At 42.1% G+C, this 22,031-nt stretch overlaps 1 protein-coding gene across 2 annotated transcripts in view; it reads right to left on the reverse strand.

Annotated features, from left to right (window-relative positions):
• The window catches only part of NAA25 (N-alpha-acetyltransferase 25, NatB auxiliary subunit), an 82,858-nt gene that overhangs the window by 42,629 nt on the left and 18,198 nt on the right, over nucleotides 1-22,031 (reverse strand). Inside the window, exons 2-9 of one of the 2 annotated variants that reach the window (XM_032240052.1) lie at nucleotides 20,616-20,701; nucleotides 18,358-18,496; nucleotides 14,205-14,323; nucleotides 9,237-9,311; nucleotides 7,313-7,420; nucleotides 6,860-6,938; nucleotides 3,795-3,906; nucleotides 2,780-2,869 (exon numbers count right to left, since the gene is read on the reverse strand). In XM_032240052.1, coding sequence (XP_032095943.1) covers nucleotides 2,780-2,869; nucleotides 3,795-3,906; nucleotides 6,860-6,938; nucleotides 7,313-7,420; nucleotides 9,237-9,311; nucleotides 14,205-14,323; nucleotides 18,358-18,496; nucleotides 20,616-20,701 — 808 coding nt within the window. The remainder of the gene's footprint in view (nucleotides 1-2,779; nucleotides 2,870-3,794; nucleotides 3,907-6,859; nucleotides 6,939-7,312; nucleotides 7,421-9,236; nucleotides 9,312-14,204; nucleotides 14,324-18,357; nucleotides 18,497-20,615; nucleotides 20,702-22,031) is intronic. The other variant, XM_032240061.1, reaches the window with a different exon arrangement.

A 22,031-nucleotide genomic window follows, 5' to 3' on the forward strand; every position in this document is an offset into this window, starting at 1 on the left:
GGTAACAGAGAAAAACCCCATCTCAAAAAAAAAAAAAAAGGTGGACACAGGGACTCAAACCTGTAATCCTAGCATTTTGGGAGGCCAAGGCGGGTGGATCACTTGAGCTCAGGAGTTCGAGACCAGCCTGGGTAATATGGTGAAACACCATCTCTACAAAAAATACAAAAACTAGCCAGGTGGTGGTTCACGCCGATAGTCCCAACTACTCTGGGGGCTGAGGCAAGAGCATCGCTTAAGCCCAGAAGGCAGAGGTTGCAGTGAGCCAAGATCGCACCACTGCACTCCAGCTTAGGTGACAGAGTGAGACTGCCTCAAAAAAATACAAAAATTTAAAATTAAATATATACACACACATACACACACACACACACAATTTTTGAGATGGGTCTTGTACATTTTATTTTATAGCTTGAAGAGTAAACGCTGAGCAAAATTAGGTAACCTAGTTAATATTATGAAGTAAGCATCAGCTCATAACTGTCATCTTGAATCTACTTCTGTATTGATATTTTATTTTATTATTATTTTTTTTTGAGACGGAGTTTCGCTCCCAGCTAATTTTTTGTATTTTTAGTAGAGACGGGGTTTCACCATGTTGACCAGGATGGTCTCGATCTCTTGACCTCGTGATCCACCCGTCTCGGCCTCCCAAAGTGCTGGGATTACAAGCGTGAGCCACCGCGCCCGGCATGTATTGATATTTTAAAAGATCTCTTTTGGCCAGGCGCGGTGGCTCAAGCCTGTAATCCCAGCACTTTGGGAGGCCGAGGCGGGTGGATCACGAGGTCAAGAGATCGAGACCATCCTGGTCAACATGGTGAAACCCCGTCTCTACTAAAAATACAAAAAATTAGCTGGGCATGGTGGCACGTGCCTGTAATCCCAGCTACTCAGGAGGCTGAGGCAGGAGAATTGCCTGAACCCAGGAGGCGGAGGCTGCGGTGAGCCGAGATCGCGCCATTGCACTCCAGCCTGGGTAACAAGAGCGAGACTCCGTCTCAAAAAAAAAAAAAAAAAAAAGATCTCTTTTATTCCTTTAACTCTAGATGCCTATTTAAAAAAAACATTTTTATTGTAGTACTTCCCACAATAGCCAATAACAAAAGGATAAAGGAAAAAAAGAGATCTTCAAAAATCCAAGTATCATCAATAGGGAAAAGGCTAAATGAATTATGGCACACTGGAGTACTCGTAAGCCACTTTAAAAAAAAAAGAAAGAGATCTACACATACCAGAAATGAAAGATGTTCAAGATATATTTTAACGCAGAAAATAACAGGTTGCAAATCATGTCTAATGCAATCTCATTTTTATATTAAACATAAGAATAATTGGGGCCGAGTGCAGTGGCTCAAGCCTGTAATCCCAGCACTTTGGGAGGCCGAGGCGGGCGGATCACGAGGTCAAGAGATCAAGACCAACCTGGCCAACATGGTGAAACCCCGTCTCTACTAAAAATATAAAAATTAGCTGGGTGTGGGGGCATGTGCCTGTAATCCCAGCTACTCGGGTGGCTGAGGCAGGCGAACTGCTTGAACCTGGGAGGTGGAGGTTGCAGTGGGCCGAGATTGCGCCACTGCACTCCAGCCTGCCGCCTACCGACGGGGCGACCTTCCTTATCAAAAATAAAAAAAAAAAAAAAAGAAAAAAAAGAATTGGGCGGACTCGGTGGCTTATGCCTGCAATCCCAGCTCTCTGGGAGGCCAAGGCGGGTGAATCACAAGGTCAGGAGATCGAGACCATCCTAGCTAACATAGTGAAACCCCATCTCTACTGAAAATACAAAAAATTAGCCGGGCGTGGTGGTAGGTGCCTGTAGTCCCAGCTACTCGGAAGGCTTACGCAGGACAATTGCTTGAAGCAGGGAAGCAAAGGCTACAGTGAGCCAAAATCACACCACACCACTGCACTCTAGCCTAGGCGACAGAGCAAGACTCTGTCTTAAAAAAAAAAAAAAGGAAGAAAATAATAATAAAGCCAGTTGCAGTGGCTCATGCCTATAATCCCAGCACTCTGGAAGGCCGAGGCAAGTGAACCACCTGAGATCAAGAATTCAAGACCGCCGGGCGCGGTGGCTCAAGCCTGTAATCCCAGCACTTTGGGAGGCCGAGGCGGGTGGATCACGAGGTCAAGAGATCGAGACCATCCTGGTCAACATGGTGAAACCCCGTCTCTACTAAAAATACAAAAATCAGCTGGGCATGGTGATGGGTGCCTGTAGTCCCAGCTACTCGGGAGGCTGAGACAGGAAAATTTCTTGAATGCAGAAGGCAGAGGTTGCAGTGAGCCAAGATTGTGCCATTGTACTTCAGCCTGGGTAACAAGAGCAAAACTCTGTCTCAAAAAAAAAAGAACAATTATCTTAGCATAAAGATGGAACTAAATCAGAAGGAAAGGCACCAAACTGTTAATAAGAGTTATTTCTGGAATGGCAGAATAAGTAGAAATTAGCTCACAACATATTTCGACACTAATAAGATTTTTAGAATGAATTCATGTATTTCATATTTTATAAAATGGGGGGAAAAAATCCCTTAATTTTTTTTTTTTAAGAGACGTGGTTTCTCCATGTTGGTCAGGCTGGTCTTGAACTCCTGACCTCAGGTGATCCACCCACCTCGGCCTCCCAAAGTGCTGGGATTACAGGCATGAGCCACCATGCCCAGCCCAAATCTCTTACAGACATAAAAAGGGAATTCAACTGGCTTATGAGGAAAGCCTTTCACTACCACATATTAAAAAGTGCCATTATAATTCAGGAAAGAAGACAACTTACTGTTCACCTTCAGCAGGAGGAGTCCAGGCCTCTTCAATCAGTCGAAAGACAGAATCGAAATAAGTCAGATAGAACTGCCAGTCATCTGAGCTAAAATCAGATTGAATGATGCACACAGGATTAAACCCAAGTTGTGACAGATCTGCCTTAGGAACCATGATATTCAAGTTATTTTCTAATTTATATTTTAGTATGTAGTAAGTTGGCTCACCCCCACCCGTCCCATGTTTCCTTTACAACTCTAAAAGGGCATTTTCCAGAGGCATTTTCAAAGTAATACTACTTTGTATTTGTAAACAGTAATAAACTACTCTTTCCTTCAATAAAATGACCAAGTCTAGAAAACTAATATTCGTAGCAGAAAAGTCCCTACATAAACACCTCCGAAATGAAGAGAAGGGGAGAGAAGTGTTCTAGCAAAGAATGAAGACTCTTTTAGGAGAATATTGAATTTGAGAAATTAATGATTTTCAGTGTTCATTCTTAAGCACTAACTAAATTTCAGCACCATGGTGCCGCAAGTACCATTTTTTTTTTTTTTTTTTTGAGACAAGAGTCTCACTCTGTCACCCAGGCTGAAGTGCAGTGGTGCAATCTCAGCTCACTACAACCTCTGCCTCCTGGGTTCAAGCCATTCTTGTGCCTCAGGTGCCCAAACAGCTGGGACTACAGATGTGGGCTACCACACCTAGCTAATTTTTGTATTTTTAGTAGAGACAGGATTTTGCCATGTTGGCGGGGCTGGCCTCAAACTCCTGACCTCAAGTGATCTGCCCGCCTCGGCCTCCCCAAGTGCTGGGATTACAGGCATGAGCCACCACGCCCGGCCTACAAGTACCATTATAATACTCTACTGAAAGATTAAACCTCCTTAAAAATGTTACAAACATGCAGGACATAACTACTATAAGAAAACTTTATGTCTAGAAACTTCAAAACACAGACACCAAGAAAATCAATAGTGAAGTCTTAAAGCCTCACTAGTCAAATGGTAGAAAAGAAATCTTTGACTCACTTTTTTAGTAAGAGGCGCCGGGAAAGGGCATTGCACTCTGGCCACCTGCTCAGCTTCTTGTACATAGCCATGCATTTGTTTTCCCGACTCTGAATCTCACTTGTCAACTTCTCTAAAATTAGAAGTTGTAAAAGTTGGTAAGCTGGTTTCGTTTCTGCTCAATAACCAGAATAGAATCCAACCACAAGAAGAAAAATGTCACATTTTCTTTTGTCTTTTTTTTGAGACGGAATTTTGCTCTTGTTGCCCAGGTGGGAGTACAATGGCGAGATCTCTGCTCACAGCCATCTCCACCTCCTGGTTTCAAGCAATTCTCCTATCTCTCAGCCTCCCGAGTAGCTGGGATTACAGACATGTGCCACCATGCCAGGATAATTTTATAGTTTTAGTAGACACAGGGTTTCTCCATGTTGGTCAGGCTGGTCTTGAACTACCAATCTCAGGTGATCCGCCTGCTTCAGCCTCCCAAAGTGCTGGGATTACAGGCGTGAGCCACCACACCCAGACTTTTTTTTGAGACGGAGTTTCGCTCTTGTCGTCCAGGCTAGAGTACGGTGGCATAATCTTGGCCCACTGCAACCTCCGCCTCCTGGGTCCAAGCGATTCTCCTGTCTCAGCCTCCCAAGTAGCTGGGATGACAGGTACCTGCCACCACATCTGGCTAATTTTTGTATTTTTAGTAAAGATGGGGTTTCATCATGTTGGCCAGGCTGGTCTGGAACTCCTGACCTCAGGTGATTACAGGCATGAGCTACCAGGCCCAGGCTAAATGTCACATTTTCCTACTCACTCTCTTAGAAAATGGGACCACTATTACATACAAACTACTACTACCTTACTAAAGATTGTTTTACTGCCAGAAAAAAGTACATTACTGACACTACACTTTTTTTAACCATTTTCTTTGTAAAATGATAGGATCCACGATGTAATGGATTGAAGATCTATTAACAGTACATGGGATATACTTATAAAATCCCAACAGCATCTAGGGCCAAGTAAATTTAGTCCATAGGCTGCCCATCCATACAGTTCCAAAACATCAAATAGGGCTGGGCTAACATGAGGTGAGAAAGGTGAGATGCTGGAAGAAGACAAAAGAAAGCAGAGATGAATCCAGCTCTTTCCAAACAACTGCAAACTAAAAAACTAGGATGATAGTTCTGACCAAATTAGATTTGCCCAACAGTTTAGCAGATTAAGGATACCAACAATTACATTATGAATGTCTTGTTGAGAATCTAAATTTTAACTATTGATAAAACTATAATCTAGTTTTAAAAAAAAGAAAAGAAAAGAAAAAGGCCGGGTCTGATGGGTCGCACCTGTAGTAATGCCAGCACTTTGGGAGGTTGAAGCACGCAGATCGCTTGAGCCTAGGAGTTCAAGACCAGCCTGGGCAACATAGTGAGTCCGCGTCTCTACAAAAATTACAAAAATTAGCCAGGTATGGTGGCACACACCTGGAGTCCTAGCTATTTAGGAGGCTGCGGTGAGAGGATCACTTAAACCTAGGAGGTCAAGGCTACAGTGAGCTGGGATGGTGCTACTGCATTCCAGCCTGGGTAACAGAGCAAGGCCCTATCTCAAAAAAAAAAAAAAAAAGTTTATTGTGAGTAGTCTAAATATCCATCAAGAACTGGTTAAGTAAATTATCTACATTCACACTGTGGAACACTGGACAGTCATTAAAGAGAGTGACGCAGTGAACTTTTATCTCTAGAAAATACTATTATAATAATAAAATATTGGAGGCTGGGTATGGTGGCTTATGCCTATAATCCCAGCACATTGGGAGGCTGAGGAGGGCTGACCATGAGGTCAAGAGATAGAGATCGGGCCGGGCACGGTGGCTCACGCCTGTAATCCCAGCACTTTGGGAGGCCAAGGCGGGTGGATCACGAGGTCAAGAGATCGAGACCATCCTGGTCAACATGGTGAAACCCCGTCTCTACTAAAAATACAAAAATTCAGCTGGGCATGGTGGCGTATGCCTGTAATCCCAGCTACTCAGGAGTCTGGGGCAGGAGAATTGCCTGAACCCGGGAGGCGGAGGTTGCGGTGAGCCGAGATCGCGCCATTGCACTCCAGCCTGGGTAACAAGAGCGAAATAAAAAAAAAAAAGAGATAGAGATCATCCTGGCCAATATGGTGAAAACCCGTCTCTACTAAAAACACAAAAATTAGCTAGGCATGGTGGCACGTGCCTGCAGTCCCAGCTACTCGGGAGGCTTGAGGCAGGAGAATGGCTTGAACCTGGGAGGCAGAGGTTACAGTGAGCTCAGATTGTGCCACTGCACTCCAGCCTAGCGAAAGAGCGAGACTCTGTCTCAAAAAATGAAAGAAATAATGGAGCCAGTGTGGTGGTGCATGCCCATAGTCCTAGCTAGTTGGGAGGCTAAGGCAGGAGAATCACTTGAGCCCAGGGGTTCAAGTCCAGCCTGGGCAACACAGTGAGACCTCATCTCTTTAAAATAAATAAATAATAAAAATAAATAATGGGTATAAGAGCAGAGGTCACAAACTCAAATGCCTTCATAAGACAGACAGGTAAATACAGAAGGAATGTTTGTTATATCTACAGAGTATGAATCCTGACTAGAGGGGTATTAATTAATTTAAAATTTTTAAAGAAAATAAATTTTTTTAATAAAAACATTGTGTAACTGAATAAGATTATTCTATGAGCCAGGTATACTGTTTTCACTTGTTTCAAAAAAAAAAAAAAAAGTGGGGAAAATAAATATTTAGAAGAATATAAAGGATAACTGCAAGAAAACCTAGAGGAAGAGGGCTAGAGATCTGGAGCATAATCTTTCACACTCCTTTAAGTTTCTGAATCTGTTAATTATTTTCAAGTAAAAATTTTTAAAAATAAATTTATTTTCGATCTACTACTAAAAAAATTAATTTATTATGTACAGAAAAGTCTGGAAAAATATAACAAAATATCAAAGGTGTTTTTTTATGTCTTTATGTCCTTATGTGGAAATTTTCTACAATAAACATTTTTCATGATTAAATAGGAAAAAAAAAAAAGCTTCAAGAAAAATTTTTTTAATTACCTCCTAATTTCCCTCTGATGACATCCAAGGCCTCCTGGTACTTTCCCAAACGTTCCAGGATCATATAATAAAGTTCAACCTTACAAGGAAGAAAAACAAGAAGTGTAATGTCTGAAACTTTTCAGTAATAAAAAGACAGTCATTTACAGGTTTTTAAATAGTCATTTAATAGAGCATATCTTCAAATGAGATGAAACTGACAGTAAGAAGCAGGTAACAGGGTCTTCTCCATCTAAATCTCTCCCGTCTATACACATCTCAGCCTACAGAACTTGATGCAAACAGCTCAGTGATCATTAGACCTAAGCTGAGCGCTTCATATTTACCTGAAGGCCAAGAGTGAGGACCCAGCTATCAAACTGGAACAAAACAACAGTTTATAATATCGTAACATACTATTGTAGCACTAGAAAAAAAAAATGAAAACACAAAACTAGGGCTTAAAATACGCACTTCAGCCTCGGCTTCTATCTTGTCCTCTTTCACCATTTTTTCTACCATTCTCTCAGCAAGGGGCAGAAACATTGTTTTTGAGAGGTTTTCATCCTGTGCCGATATAGACTGAAAGAAGAAAAATAACATTTCATTCTAATTTCTCCCTTGCTTGCACTATTTATATTAACATGCAGACCATTACTGTGACTTGAGCACATAATTATCAATCCACCATGTCAAATATCAGACCCAATCTGAATTCCCTGCCAAGGAGGTACATTAGACAGTGGTTTGCTTTATAAGATTTCCTTACTCCAGATTCATTATCCTATGTGTTCTTGAAATACTGAGCTTCCTACAATACAACCTAGCATTTAAGTAGGTTATTTATACATTTTTCTAGAAGTATGTAAAGAGGGAGCATGCCTATACTGTTTATTATACATAATGAGTATTATCAGGTATTTGAAGAGGAAAGCATTCCAGGTATGTTTAAGATGTTCACATTAGAAAAAGAGAAATGCCAATTCCTTCTATTACACAGTTTACTAGTAGCTGGTTACCTTAAATTGGTAACTAAAATTAACAGATTAAATTAATAAAGTTAATAACACCAGATTCTGCTCACAACTCACTTAATCCTTGTAAAAAAAAAAAAAAAAAAAAAACCTTTCAAGGTATTATGCTTATTATGCTTATTTTATAAGGAAACTAAGGTTAGGCTAGGCGTGGTGGCTCATGTCTGTAATCTTAGCACTCTGGGAGGCTGAGACAGGTGTATACCTTGAGGCCAGGAGTTTGAGAACAGCCTGGCCAACACAGCAAAACCCCCATGTCTACTGAAGAAGAAAAAAAAATTAGCTGGGTGTGTGTGGTGGTGCATGCTTGTAATCCTAGCTACTCAGGAGGCTGAGGCATGAGAATCGCTTGAACACAGGAGGTACAGTAAGATGAGTGCACTCTAGCTTGGACAACAGAAAAAAAAAAAAAAATTAAGGCTAAGAGTTACTCAGGAGGCTGAGGCATGAGAATCACTTGAACCCAGGTAGTATAGTAAGCTGAGTTCACTGCACTGTAGCTTGGACAACAGGAAAAAAAAAATGAAATTAAGGCTAAGAGTTTCCTCCAACAGCTCTCTTTAAGACATGTGGTAAAGCTAGTGTATGAAGGCAGACCCCATAACATCCGTTCTTAATCACTACTTTTAATTACTTCCTCCTCATCATCTCCTATATAGAATCTCTCGGTCCGTGGGAGAGAACTGTCTCCTTTCTGCAAAACAGCAAACTGAGGCTCAGAAAGGAGAAGCAATAAAAGAAGGCCACCCAGTTCAATGAGCCTTCACTAACCAACAATATTGTCTTAAAGGCAAACCACAAGTTGTAATATCAAACATTTCAAGGCTCATGCTTGAAATAGATCAGAGATTCAAGGGAAATACAGTCCATGCTGCACAAATAAACTAATATACCAACTCATAAATACTCAAAATCCCTAACTTAACTGACAACACATAAAGTCCCTGTTTGACATGCTGCAACACATTACACAAAATGTTCACAGCCAGATGCAGAGGCTCATGCCTGTAATCCCAGCACTTTGGGAGGTTAAGGCAGGAGGACTACTTGAACCCAGGAATTCAAGACCAGCCTGGTCAAAAGAGCAAGACCCTGCATCTATAAAAAAAAAGTAGCTTTTTTTTAATTAGGCAGGTGAGGTGGTATGCACATGTAGTCCCAGCTATTTGGAAGGGTGAGGTAGAGGGATCGCTTAAGCCCAGGAGGTCAAGGCAGCAGTGAGCTATGACTGCACCATTGCACGCCTGCCTGGCTGACTGACAGAGCAGGATCTTGTCTAAAATAAGTTCAGAAGGCACACTGAGGACAATGACTATATAAAACATAAAAGCAAACCTCAATCCCATTCTGAATGCCATACTCACTTGCATAATTAAGCTCATCACAGACCAAAAGTAGTAGGGATTTTTGGGGACAATCTTATATAGAGCCATGCCAGCCTGAAAGAGAACCATAAATATTTTATTTAGAAAACACCATACGGAGGGCAATTAATGATCTAGATACATGGCAGAAAGTTTCTTAGGAGGACAGAAAGGTACGTACATATCCCAGTTAGTGTAAATGCCTAGTGACTTGATGGCTAGAGTAATAGCAGTAATCACAAAGGTGAATTTTCATATTATGAGAGATATTTCACTTTCTGAACCAGATCCTTCTAAACTTAAAGTCCAATATTTCTAGAATTCCCTGCAATCCACTATAGTTCTAGAAGACTACAAAGCAAACAAAACATTTGCCTCGTAATTGTACATCGATAAACTTTACTAAAAACACCATACTAACCAGTTATTAGTAAAAACAAATAAACAAGCCCAGAGAATACACTTAAACTTCAATCAGAAAATATTACCATGTCATAATTCAAAAATTCTTCCTTAGGTTAGGAAAATAAGGTTTCCTCAAGATTCCAGTAATTAGAACTGAAATCTTTCATTATGAAATGTATAAAACACAAATGCTTAAAAGCAGAAACACTTAAAAAGGAATAAAGTGGACCTCTTCAAGCATGATTGGGATTCTGTCTTAAATCAGCCAACTAGTAACTGATGCCAAGAACTCCATCCGCTAATTTTTATATGTTTTTTAATCTTTTGCCTACTACCAATCTACTTCAAAAATTACATGGAGCTCCTATGAAGTAAAAGAAACTATCTATTCCTGCCAAAGACACAAAGATCAAGTCCCTGCCCCAAAGGCACTTAAAAGCGAGGGAGAAGACAATACATAAATGACTGAAATGTATTTAGCAATAAAAATAAATGTCTGGGCCAAGCGTAGTGGCTCATGCCTGTAATCCCAGCACTTTGGGAGGCCAAGGCTGGAAGGTCACCTGAGGTCAAGAGTTCGAGGCCAACCCAGCCAGCATGGAGAAAGGCCATCTCTACTAAAAATACAACAATAAGCCAGGTGTGGTCGTGGGCACCTGTAATCCAAGCTACTCGGGAGACTGACAGGAGAATTGCTTGAGCCCAGGAGGCAGAGACTGCAGTGAGCAGAGACTGCGCCACTGCACCTGGGCAACAGAGCGAGACTCTGTCTCCAATCAATCAATCAATCAATCAATTAATGTCCTTGGCCAGGCATGATTACTCATGTCTGTAATCCCAACATTTTTGGAGGGTGAGGCAGGAGGATCGCTTGAGCCCAAGGAGTTTGAGACCAGTCTGAGCAACATTGTGAAATCTTGTCTCTATAAATTACACAGACACACACAGGCGCACACACACACACACACACACACACACGTTAACCAGGTGTGGTGGCATGCACCTGTGGTCCCAGCTACTCGAGAGGCTGAGGTGGAAGGATCACTTGAGCCCGGGGAGGTCAAGGCTACAGTCAGCTGTGATCACACCACTGCACTCCAGCCTGGGCAACAGAGACCGACCCTATCTCAAAATTTAAAAAATAATAATAAAAATAAATGTTCTGGCCGGGTGCAGTGGCACATACCTGTAATCCCAGCACTTTCAGAGGCTGAGGTGGGTGGATCATGAGGTCAAGAGATCAAGACCATCCTGATCAACATGGTGAAACACCATCTCTACTAAAAAATACAAAAAATAGCCAGGCGTGGTGGTGCACGCTTGTAGTCCCAGCTACTTGGGAGGCTGAGGAGGAAGAATCACTTGAACACGGAGCCAGAGGTTGCAGTGAGCCGAGATTGTACCACTGCACTCCAGCCTGGTGTCAGAGCGAGACTCCATCTCAAAAAAATAAATAAATAAAAATAAATGTTCTATGCAAAACACCATGCTAGGGTGTTTCCTAGGAAGGCAAAGTTGTTCTTTTCCTTACCTTCTCTTTCTTTAAGGGAAAGTAGAGACGGGAGCTTTATCATTAACACACTTCCAAAGTAGCCACCTTTTACATGACTTTGAAGGTTAAACAGAACATCTGGGGGATGGGGGAGATGGGGTATAGTGAAGATACATATAAAACTACAAATATTTGAGATGAATGGGCAAGTGAATCAACTCAAAGTAGGAAAAAAACAAGTCTGAACAAAAAACAATTAAAGAAAGTCAAGGGACTTATGTTGATAAGAACAAGCAGGATGTCTGGCTAAAACAAGGAGTAATAGGAAAAACGTTGAAAGGTAAACCAAAATACTTTTGTTGTAAGGTATTAAAAAAAGAGTCTATATAGAATAGAGAAGTAATATGTATAAATCTATACTTGTCTAGGAATAACATCTTAGCAGTTACTGGGAATAAACAATAGGAAGAAAGAAAATGTGAGGTGATGAGACATGAAACCAGGATGGGGTAGATCAAATAGAAAAGAGACCTGGAAAGATACAGCAGAGGCCCAGCATGGTGGCTCATGCCCGTAATCCCAGCTCTTTGGGAGGCTGAGGCAGGAGTTTGAGACCAGCCTGGCCAATGTGGTAAAACCCTGTCTCTACTAAAAATATGAAAATTAGGACCAGGCACAATGTCTCAAGCCTGTAATCCCAGCACTCTGGGAGTCCAAGGCAGGCAGATCACCTGAGGTGAGGGGTTCGAGACCAGCCTGACCAACATGGAGAAACCCTGTCTGTAATAAAATACAAAATTAACCGGGGGTGGCAGCGCATGCCTGTAATCCCAGCCACTCGGGAGGCTGAGACAGGAGAATCGCTTGAATCTGGGAGGCGGAGGTTGTGGTGAGCCAAGATCACGCCACTGCACTCCAACCTGGGCAACAACAGCGAAACTCTGTCTCAAAGAGAAAGAAAGAAAGAAAGAAAATTAGCTGGGCATGGTGGCGAGTGCCTGTCGCTTGGGGAACTGAGGCAGGAGAATCTCTTGAACCCTGGAGGTGGAGGTTGCAGTGGGGCGAATTGCACCACTGCACTCCAGCCTGGGCAACATGAGTGAAATTCCATCTCAAAAAAAAAAAAAAGATACAGCAGAGGTAGAATGAAGATGATCTGGAGACAACAAGGACATACAGGATAGGAGAGTCTAAGACGGCTTGAGGTACCTGTTTCTAACACTGGCGTACATATACTCCACAGGTATGGAATGAAAAATGTTAGGAAATTCCACTCATCTCTAGGAAGCCTTTACGATCAAAAGAAAAAGTAATAATTTTTTTTTTTTTTTGACTTAGAAAACCAGCTGGGCACAGCGGCTCAGGCCTGTAATCCCTGCATTTTGGGAAGCTAAGGCAGGAGAACTGTTGAGCCCAGCAGTTCCAGATCAGCCCAGGAAACACAGCGAAATCCCATCTCTACAAAAAATGAATAAATTTTCAAAAATAAATAAAAGTTACAAAATCCATTTTACTTGAGAATATGGGAAAACACTTTTAGTATAACATACAGAAATAAATACATAAGATCAGAATATAAATTTTTAATATAAAATGCAATGCCAAAATTTCATGTCCACACCCTATGATTTTTCAGGCTCTGATAATCTGCTGAAACAGGAAAATTTTTATGACAGACAAGTTTAAAAACATGGATCTAAGTTGGTGACTCAGAATGGGAATGTCACTTATAGAAAAAGGAAAGCCTTATCACCATATGAATAACTAGCTACTCTTCATTTATGGTGGTTTTAGATATCACCAGCCAGAGATGTCATTTGGGGCAGCAGCAGCTCTTAAGTTTCCCTCCCTCCTACCTCTACCAGTTTATACAAATCATTCATATGCTTAACAAATAATTATTGTGCAGATGCTACCCTAGCCAAAGGAAAATCAGCAGTAAGCAAATCAAACAAAAACCTACATCCATATGACATTAAATTTGTGAAATACCTATTACCTCAGACTGACATTCCACACTCAAAATAAACGTACTTAAACTAAGAAATTGTAACTTCCTTAAGTAGCAACAATGACAGTATAAAAATTAGCCAGGCACGGTGGCTCACGCCTGTTAATCCCAGCACTTTGGGAGGCCAAGGCGGGCAGATCACAAGGTCAGAAATTCAAGACCAGCCTGACCAACATGGTGAAACCCCGTGCCTACTAAAAATACAAAAATTAGCTGGGCGTGATGGTGTGTGCCTGTAATCCCAGCTACTGAGGAGGCTGAGGCAGAAGAATCACTTGAACCCAGAAAGTGGAGGTTGCAGTGAGCCAAGATCGCACCACTGCAGTCCAGTCTGGGCAACAAGTGCAAAACTCCATCTCAAAAAAAAAAAAAAAAAAAAAAAACCTGCTTGATATCATAACCATTTATAGGCTTAATAGTGACAGTTTCACTTCTGTGAGATGTCAGCTTTACCCACAACCTATCAAATGTGTTCAAATGAGGCTCCTTCAGATGTATGTAAAGAATACCTAAAATATGGTAGCTAGCATAGTAAATAAGCTGTCTCAGCCAAAAAAAATTAATTAATTAATTAAAAATCCCAGACAACAGAGATTTTTCCCCTGGTGGATTTAAAAATCTTAGCAAGCTATCAACAGTTAAAATTTACAAACTAGATGTAAACTTTAAAGTTACTCTTTCCATAATTGTTTATTTTTTGCTCTGGTCTATCTGCCCATTTTCTGAAAATTTCTCAGCAACCTGATGCAGTGGGACAATTTGAAGCTGAATTACCAAAACCAAACAAAACATACCATTAGGCCACAAAAGAGCAATCAACTTATTCCCAAATAAAACATTTAAAGAACTTGAGTAATAGTTCAACTTTAAACACATAAGGAAAACGACTGACCTCCACACAAAAAAATTCATAAATTCAATTCTACACACACACACACACACACACACACACACACACACACACACACACACAGACATTCAGTGCAGTTAAATCACACAAAAGAGACTTTTATCTCTAATAGTAAATCCCATAGCCCAGTAGGTTTGGGGATCAAATTACCTGTTGCATTTTCTTGTATTCACCCACTCTGGCATAGGCCATGAAGAGGTGAGAGTGATACTCCTCACTATTGGGAACTTTCTTCACAGCTGCCTCATAAAGTTTTGTAACTAACTCCGCTAAGATAAAGAGAAATAAGATTTAAGTTATACTTCAAGAAAATTCTAATAGCATTCTTCCTATTTGGCAGAAATAGATGTCTCCTATTATTATGGAAGAAGTATCTGCTTTGCCTCATCCAATCATCACTCATCTCTTGGTTAGGTGGTGTCTGGATGAAGCATGGAATTAGTCAAGCCTCCTCATAACATTTACAACATGTAAGACCCTCTAGGATCTGGCCTCTGTCTCCTCTTTCCCGCAGCACTTTATCATGTAGCCACAAACTATCTGCAGTTCCACCAGATTCTCTGGGTTGTATCATACATACCTCTAAGCCTCTACATTCATCCCTCTGCCTGAATTCTCCTTTCCTCTCTTTTATACTCAGTGAACATCAGCCAAGACCCAATTAAAATGTAAGCTGAACTGTAAGACTTTGGCTAAATACCATCTCTGCTCCTCCGCTGCAATTTGATCACTGCCTCCCTCTTCCATCTTGGAATCTTATATAAGTATATTGTAGCCTTTTTTTCTTTTTTTGGAGACAGGGTCTCACTCTGTTGCCCAGGCTAGAATGCAATGGCACAATCACAGCTCACTGTAGCCTCAATCTTCCAAGCTGAGGTGATTCTCTGACTTCAGCCTCCCAAGTACCTGGGACTACAGGCACGTGCCACCACGACTGCCTTATTTGTTGTACAGACAGGGTTTTACCACGTTGCCCAGGCTAAATTGCAGCATTTATTAATACATAGCATAGTACACTGTCTATTGATCTATTTCTCCTTATAGACTATGAGTGACATGACAGCGGAAAGTGAAATTTTTTTTTTGAAACAGTGTTTCACTGTGCCATTGCACTCCACACAATCTTGGCTCACCACAACCTCCGCCTCCCAGGTTCAAGCGATTCTCCTGCCTCAGCCTCTCAAGGAGCTGAGATAACCATGTCCAGGTAATTTTGTATTTTTTAGTAGAAATGGGGGGTTTCTCCATGTTGGTCACGCTGGTCTTGAACTCCTGACCTCAGGTAATCCACCCACCTCAGCCTCTCAAAATGGTGGGACTACGGGCATGAGCCACTACACCCAGCCCAAAGTGCATCTTTTATCTTTCACTATGACAGAATACCAGTCATAGAGAAACATTCCAACTATATTTGTGGAGTAAATGATTTTTTTTTAAACACTTGAGAAGAATCCATATCCCCAAATCAATATAACCCTTAAATATTCATATATATGCCAGGCGCGGTGGCTCACGCCTGTAATCCAAACACTTTGGAGGCCAAGGTGGGCGGATCACCTGAGATCAGGAGTTCAAGGCCTGCCTGACCAATATTGGTGAAACCCCGTCTTTAAAAAAAAAAAAAAAAATTCAGATGTAATACCTCAACTCCTAAGTTTTATCTTTCTTAACAATTAAAAACAAAATTGAGGCTGAGTACACTGGCTCATGCCTATAATCCTAGCACTTTGGGAGGCTGAGACAGGTGAGTTGATTGAGCCCAGGAATTCAAAACTAGTCTGGGCAACACAGCAAAACCACGTCTCGGAAAAAAAAAAAAAAAGATTGAGGAAAATATTTAAGGTTACAAATACCAAGTGTTACAATCTGAGGCATCTGAATGAATGAAGAGAGAAAGAATACCAAGTGTTGACAAGCATGTGAAGCAATCAGAACTAAAAAAAACCGCTGTTCTATTTATAAAAGAAGTTGACATTACCTTTCTTTAAGCTAAACATACACTTACCCCATGACTTCACAATTCCAATCCTAAATATTGTAACGTAGTTACCCAGTGAAACATTTTATGGTAATAAAAATGAATTAACTACAGTCATTTGGCTATTAGATCAAAAATGCAAGTCACAGAATATATATAGTACAGATACACTAACAAATAATACAGATACACTAACATAAAGTTTAAGATTAAGCAAAACTAACAATGTATTACTAAGAGAAACAAATGTAATAAACATTAAAAGAAAAGCAAGAGAATAAAAAGTATTCAGAATAGCAAGTAACTCTTGGTAGGTAAAAGGACAAATAACATTGATTGAGGAGGCCAGGCGCAGTGGCTCATGCCTGTAATCCCAGCATTTTAGGAGACCAAGGCAGGTGGATCACATGAAGTCAGTGGTTTGAGACCAGCCCGGCCAACATGGTGAAACCCCATCTCTACTAAAAATACAAAAATCGGCCAGGCACAGTAGCTCACTCACACCTCTTATCCCAGTACTTTGGGAGGCCAAGGTGGGCGGATCAAGAGATTGAGACCATCCTGGCCAAGATGGTGAAACCACATCTCTACTAAAAATACAAAAATTAGCTGGGCATGGTGGTGCACACCTGTACTTCCAGCTACTCAGGAGGCTGAGGCAGAACAATCACTTGCACCCGGGAGGCGTTAGGTTGCAATGAGTGAAGATTGCACCACTGCTCTCCAGCCTGGCAACAGAGCGACACTCCATCTCAAAAAAAACAAAAGCCAAATACAAAAATTAGCTGGGCATGGTGGTACATGCCTATAATCCCAGGTACTTGGGAAACCAAGGGAGGAGAACTGCACAAACCCAGGAGGTGGAGGTTTCAATTCTCCTGCCTCAGCTTTCCAAGTACTGAGATTACAGGTGCACACCACCATGCCCAGCTAATTTTTGTATTTTTAGTAAAGACGGGGTTTCACTATGTTGGCCCGGCTGGTCTCAAACTCCTGACCTCAAATGATCCACCTGTCTCGGCCATCCAAGTGCTGGGATTTACAGGCATGAGCCACCACACCGAACAATGCTCCATTTCTTTCTTTTTTTTCCCTCTCTTTTTCTTACATATTGCTACAAAGACGTGTCCAAAATGCTCCATTTCTTAAATTAGGTGGTAGGGGGGCCGGGCACTGTGGCTCACGACTGTAATCCCAGTACTCTGGGAGGCCGAGGCAGGCGGATAACAAAGTCAGGAGATCCAGACCATGCTGGCTAACATGATGAAAACCCCGTCTTTACTAAAAAAACACACACAAAAGACAAAAAAAAAATGAGCTGGGCGTGGTGGCACGTGCCTGTAGTCCCAGCTGCTCAGGAGGCTGAGGCAGGAATCACTTGAACCCAGGAGGCAGAGGTTGTTAGTAAGCTGAGATTGAGCCACTGCACTCCAGCCTGAGTGACAGAGCAAGACTCCATCTCAAAAAGAAAAAAAAATTAGGCCGGGCCCCGTGTCTCACGTCTATAATCACAGCACTTTTGGGAGGCTGAGGCGGGTGGATCACAAGGTAAGGAGATCGAGACCATCCTGGCTAACATGGTGAAACCCAGTCTCTACTAAAAATACAAAAAAATTAGCCGGGCGTGGTGATGCGTGCCCATAGTCCCAGCTACTTGGGAGGCTGATGTGGGAGAACCACTTGAACCTGGAAGGCAGAGGTTGCAGTAAGCCAAGATCGCGCCACTACACTTCAGCCTGGGCAACAGAGTAAGACTCTGTCTCAAAAAAAACAAAAATTAGGTGGTAGGTTCATGAGTTTTCACTCTTCTACATCAAATTTACTGATATGTGACATAGATTCTTTTTTAATATGTACTATGAAAAATATGTATTATTTCACAATAAAATATTTAAGAAATTAACAATAAAAACTTTTATTTCAGAAGAAATGGTGGACTACTTAGGACATGCTCTGAAATAATCTGGCAGGGGAAAGGGTGTAAACAAAATAAAATGGGCCATGTGTTAATTGCTGAAGGTGGATAAAGAGAACAGTAAAGTTTATTATTCTATTCTATTTTTATCTGCTTGACATTTTCCATATTAAAAAGTGAAAATAAGGGTGAGGTCTCCATTCGGCAAATCAAAATATCACAAACGAAGTCACTTTGATCCTCATTCCAATTCAAGGATCCTAATGCTTGTAAACGATCCTTTCTATCTACAGTTCCCGAAAACCCTGGCTAATGCATTATTCTACCTACTGTCATCCGTTCAAATCATGGGTGACAAATCGATAACTCAATCAGAAATATCCAAAAAGAACGAAAAGAAAGAAACATACGTCGGTGCATCTCCCGGTAAAGGATAGTCAGTGCCTGCAGTGAGTTGTCATCTGTGGGTTCAAGGGCTGCCACCTCCTGTGCCAGAGTAAAGGCTTCCTCTTGCTTTCCAGTTCTCTGTAAACCAATTGCCTTTAAAACCTGATAGTAACAAAAGAAAAAATCAGTTTTTAAAAGGACAGAAAAGGAAATATGAACCAAAGAGAGCCGATCTGAAAGCACATGCGTTAAGGTATGCCTAGGTTGCCGATATACTACACCGAGTTTCAGGCCAGGTGTGGTGCTCACGTCTGTAATCGCAGCACTTTGGGAGGCCAAGATGGGCGCATCACTTGAGCCCAGAAGTTCGATACCAGTCTGGGCAACATGATGAGACTCTATCTCTACAAAAAAATAAAAAATTAGCTGGGTGCACTGGCATGCACCCAGCTACTTGACAGGTTGACATGAGAGGACCGCTTGAGCCCAGGAGGTTGATCACATCACTGCACTCCAGCGAAGGCGATAGAATGAGATCCTGTCTCAAAAAAAAAAAAAAAGGATTCAGCTGGGCATGGTGGCGTGTGCCTGTAATCCCAGCTACTCAGGAGGCTGAGGCAGGAGAATTGCCTGAACCCAGGAGGCGGAGGTTGCGGTGAGCCGAGATCGCGCCATTGCACTCCAGCCTGGGCAACAAGAATGAAACTCCGTCTCCAAAAAAAAAAAAAAAAGAAACAATAGGCCTGGGATGGTGCACTCATGCCTGTAATTCCAACACTATGGGAGACTAAGTCAGCAGGACCTCTTGAGCCCAGGACTTTGAGACTAGCCTAGGCAACAGAGTGAGACCTTTTATCTGTAGGAAAAATTTGAAGCAAAACAACAGGCCAGATGTGGTGGCTCAAGAATGTAACCCCAGCACTTTGGAAGACCGAGGCGAGAGGATTGCTTGAGCCCATGAGTTCAAGACTAGCCTCGGCAACATAGTGAGACCACATTTTTACAAAAAGCTTAAATATTAGTCAGGTGTGGTGGTGCACATCTGTGGTCTCAGCTACCCAAGAGGCTGAGGTAGAAGGATCACTTCAGCCCAGGAGGTCGAAGCTGCAGTGAGCTGTGATCATGCCACCGCAGTCCAGCCTAGGCGACCATTTAAGCCCAGAAGGCCAAGGCCGCAATGAGCCATAGATATGCTACTCCACTGCAGACTGGTGATAGAGACCTTGTCTCAAAAAAAAAAGTGCACAATATTGCTTAAAAGGATTCTGTGAAGATAAAATAGTTAAATTAGGTAAGTAATATGCAAATAAATAAACAGCAAGCTTTTATTGAAATATCACAGCCAAACACAGTGGCTCATGCCTGTAATCCCAGCACTTTGGGAGGCCAAGGCAGGCAGATCACGAGGTCAGGAAATAGAGACCATCCTGGCTAACAGTCAAATATCGTCTCTACTAAAATTACAAAAAGTTAGCCAGACGTGGTGGCACGTGCCTGTAGTCCCAGCTACTCAGGAGGCTGAGGCAGGAGAATCGCTTGAATCCAGGAGGCAGAGAGTACAGTAAACCAAGATCGTGCCATTGCATTCCAGCTGGGCTACAGAACAAAACTCCAACTCAAAAAAAAAAAAGTCAAAAAAAAAAGGAAGTATCACTTGTGGCATATAACTGACCATGAAAAAAACTGACCTAAAAAAGTACCGAGAAAAAACACAAATAGCCAGGTGTAGTGGCTCGTGTCTATAATCCCAGCACTCTGGGAGGCTGAGGCAGACGGATCACCCGAGGTCAGGAGTTCGAGACCAGCCTGCCTAACATGGAGAAACCCCATCTCAAGCCAGGCGCGGTGGCTCACACCTGTAATCCCAGCACTTTGGGAGGCTGAGGCGGGCGGATCACCTGAGGTCAAGAGTTCAATGCCAGCCTGGCCAACATGGCAAAACCCCGTCTTTAAAGAAAAAAAAAGAAAAAAGAAAAAAAAAAAAGAGAGAGACCCCGTCTCTACTAAAAAACATACAAAATTAGCTGGGCATGGTGGTAGCATGTGTAATCCCAGCTACTTGTGAGGCAGAGACAGGAAAATCGCTTGAACCCGGGAGGCAGAGGATGCGGTGAGCTAAGATCGTGCCATTGCACTCCAGCCTGGGCAATAAAAGCGAAACTCCGTCTCAAAAAATGAAAAAACACAAATAGTAAAGAGATTTAATATCCTTTCTCTTTAAGGTATGGAATTACAAATATAAGCTGTCAAATATAAGTAACTGAAGGGCAAATGAAGTTACCTTAGCACAATGCAGATCCTTATGTTTCTTCAACAGTTTATCTGCTTGCTGAATTGCCATTTTATTATTACCATTGTCAAGATAATCTATGTAAAAAAAAATTATGTGACAGTTATTATATTCCTTCAACAACAAACATAAAAAATGCACCAACTGGTATGAGATGTTTTGGAAAGTGTCTTAATTTGCTATATAAAACATCATGGAGGTTGGGCACAGTGGCTCATGCCTGTAATCCCAGCATTTTGGGAGGCTAAGGCAGGTGGATCACTTGAGGCCAGGAGTTCAAGACCAGCCTGGTCAACATAGATAAACCCTGTCTCTATTAAAGCTACAAAAATTAGGCTGGGAGCGGTGGCTCATGTCTGTAATCCCAGCACTTAGGGAGGCTGAGGCAGGTGGATCATGAAGTCAAAAGATTGAGACCATCCTGGTCAACATGGTGAAACCCCGTCTCCACTAAAAATATAAAAATTAGCTGGGCATGGTGGTGCCCACCTGTAGTCCTAGCTACTTGGGAGGCTGAGGCAGGAGAATTGCTTAAATCCAGGAGGTGGAGGTTGTGGTGAGCCGAGATCACGCCATTGCACTCCAGCCTGGGGAACAAGAGCAAAACTCCGTCTCAAAAAAAGAAAAAAAAAAAAAAAACTAAAAGAATTAGCCAGGAAGTGGTGATGCACACCTGTAGTCCCAGCTACTCAGGAGGCTGAGGCACAAGAATTGGTTGAACCTGGGAGGCAGAGGTTGCAGTGAGCTGAGGTCATGCCACTGTACTCCAGCCTGGGCAACACAGTGAGACTCTGTGTAAAAAAAGAGTAATAAAATAAAATAATAATAAAACAAAAAAATGAAAATATCATGGGCACAGTGCAGTAGCTGTACTCTGGGATGCCAAGGTGGGTGAATCACTTGAACCTAGGAATTCAAGATCAGCTCTGGCAACTTAGTGAGACACTGTCTCTAGAAGAAATATAAAAATTAGCAAGGCATGTTGCCATGTGCCTGTAATCTCAGCTACTCAGGAGGCTCAAGTAGGAGGATCGTTTGAGCCTGGAAGGTTGAGGCTCCAGTGAGCTATGGTCATGCCACTGCACTCCAGTCTGGGCAACAGAGTGAGACCCTGATTCAAAAAAGCATCTTTTTTTTTTTTTTTTTTTTTTTTTTTTGAGATGGAGTCTTGCTTTGTCACCAGGCTGGAGTGCAGTGGCCCAATCTCGGAGCACTGCAACCTCCGCCTCCTGGGTTCAAGCGATTCTTCCGCCTCAGCCTCCCGAGTTGCTGGGACCACAGGCATGTGCCACCGCGCTAGGCTAATTTTTTTGTATTTTTAGTAGAGACGGGGTTTCACCGTGTTGGCCAGGATGGTCTCGATCTCTTGACCTCGTGATCCGCCCGCCTCGGCCTCCCAAAGTGCTG

This window comes from Sapajus apella, unplaced genomic scaffold (genome assembly GCF_009761245.1).
Source record: "Sapajus apella isolate SASKATOON/1434 unplaced genomic scaffold, GSC_monkey_1.0 scaffold2, whole genome shotgun sequence".
Taxonomy (NCBI): domain Eukaryota; kingdom Metazoa; phylum Chordata; class Mammalia; order Primates; family Cebidae; genus Sapajus; species Sapajus apella.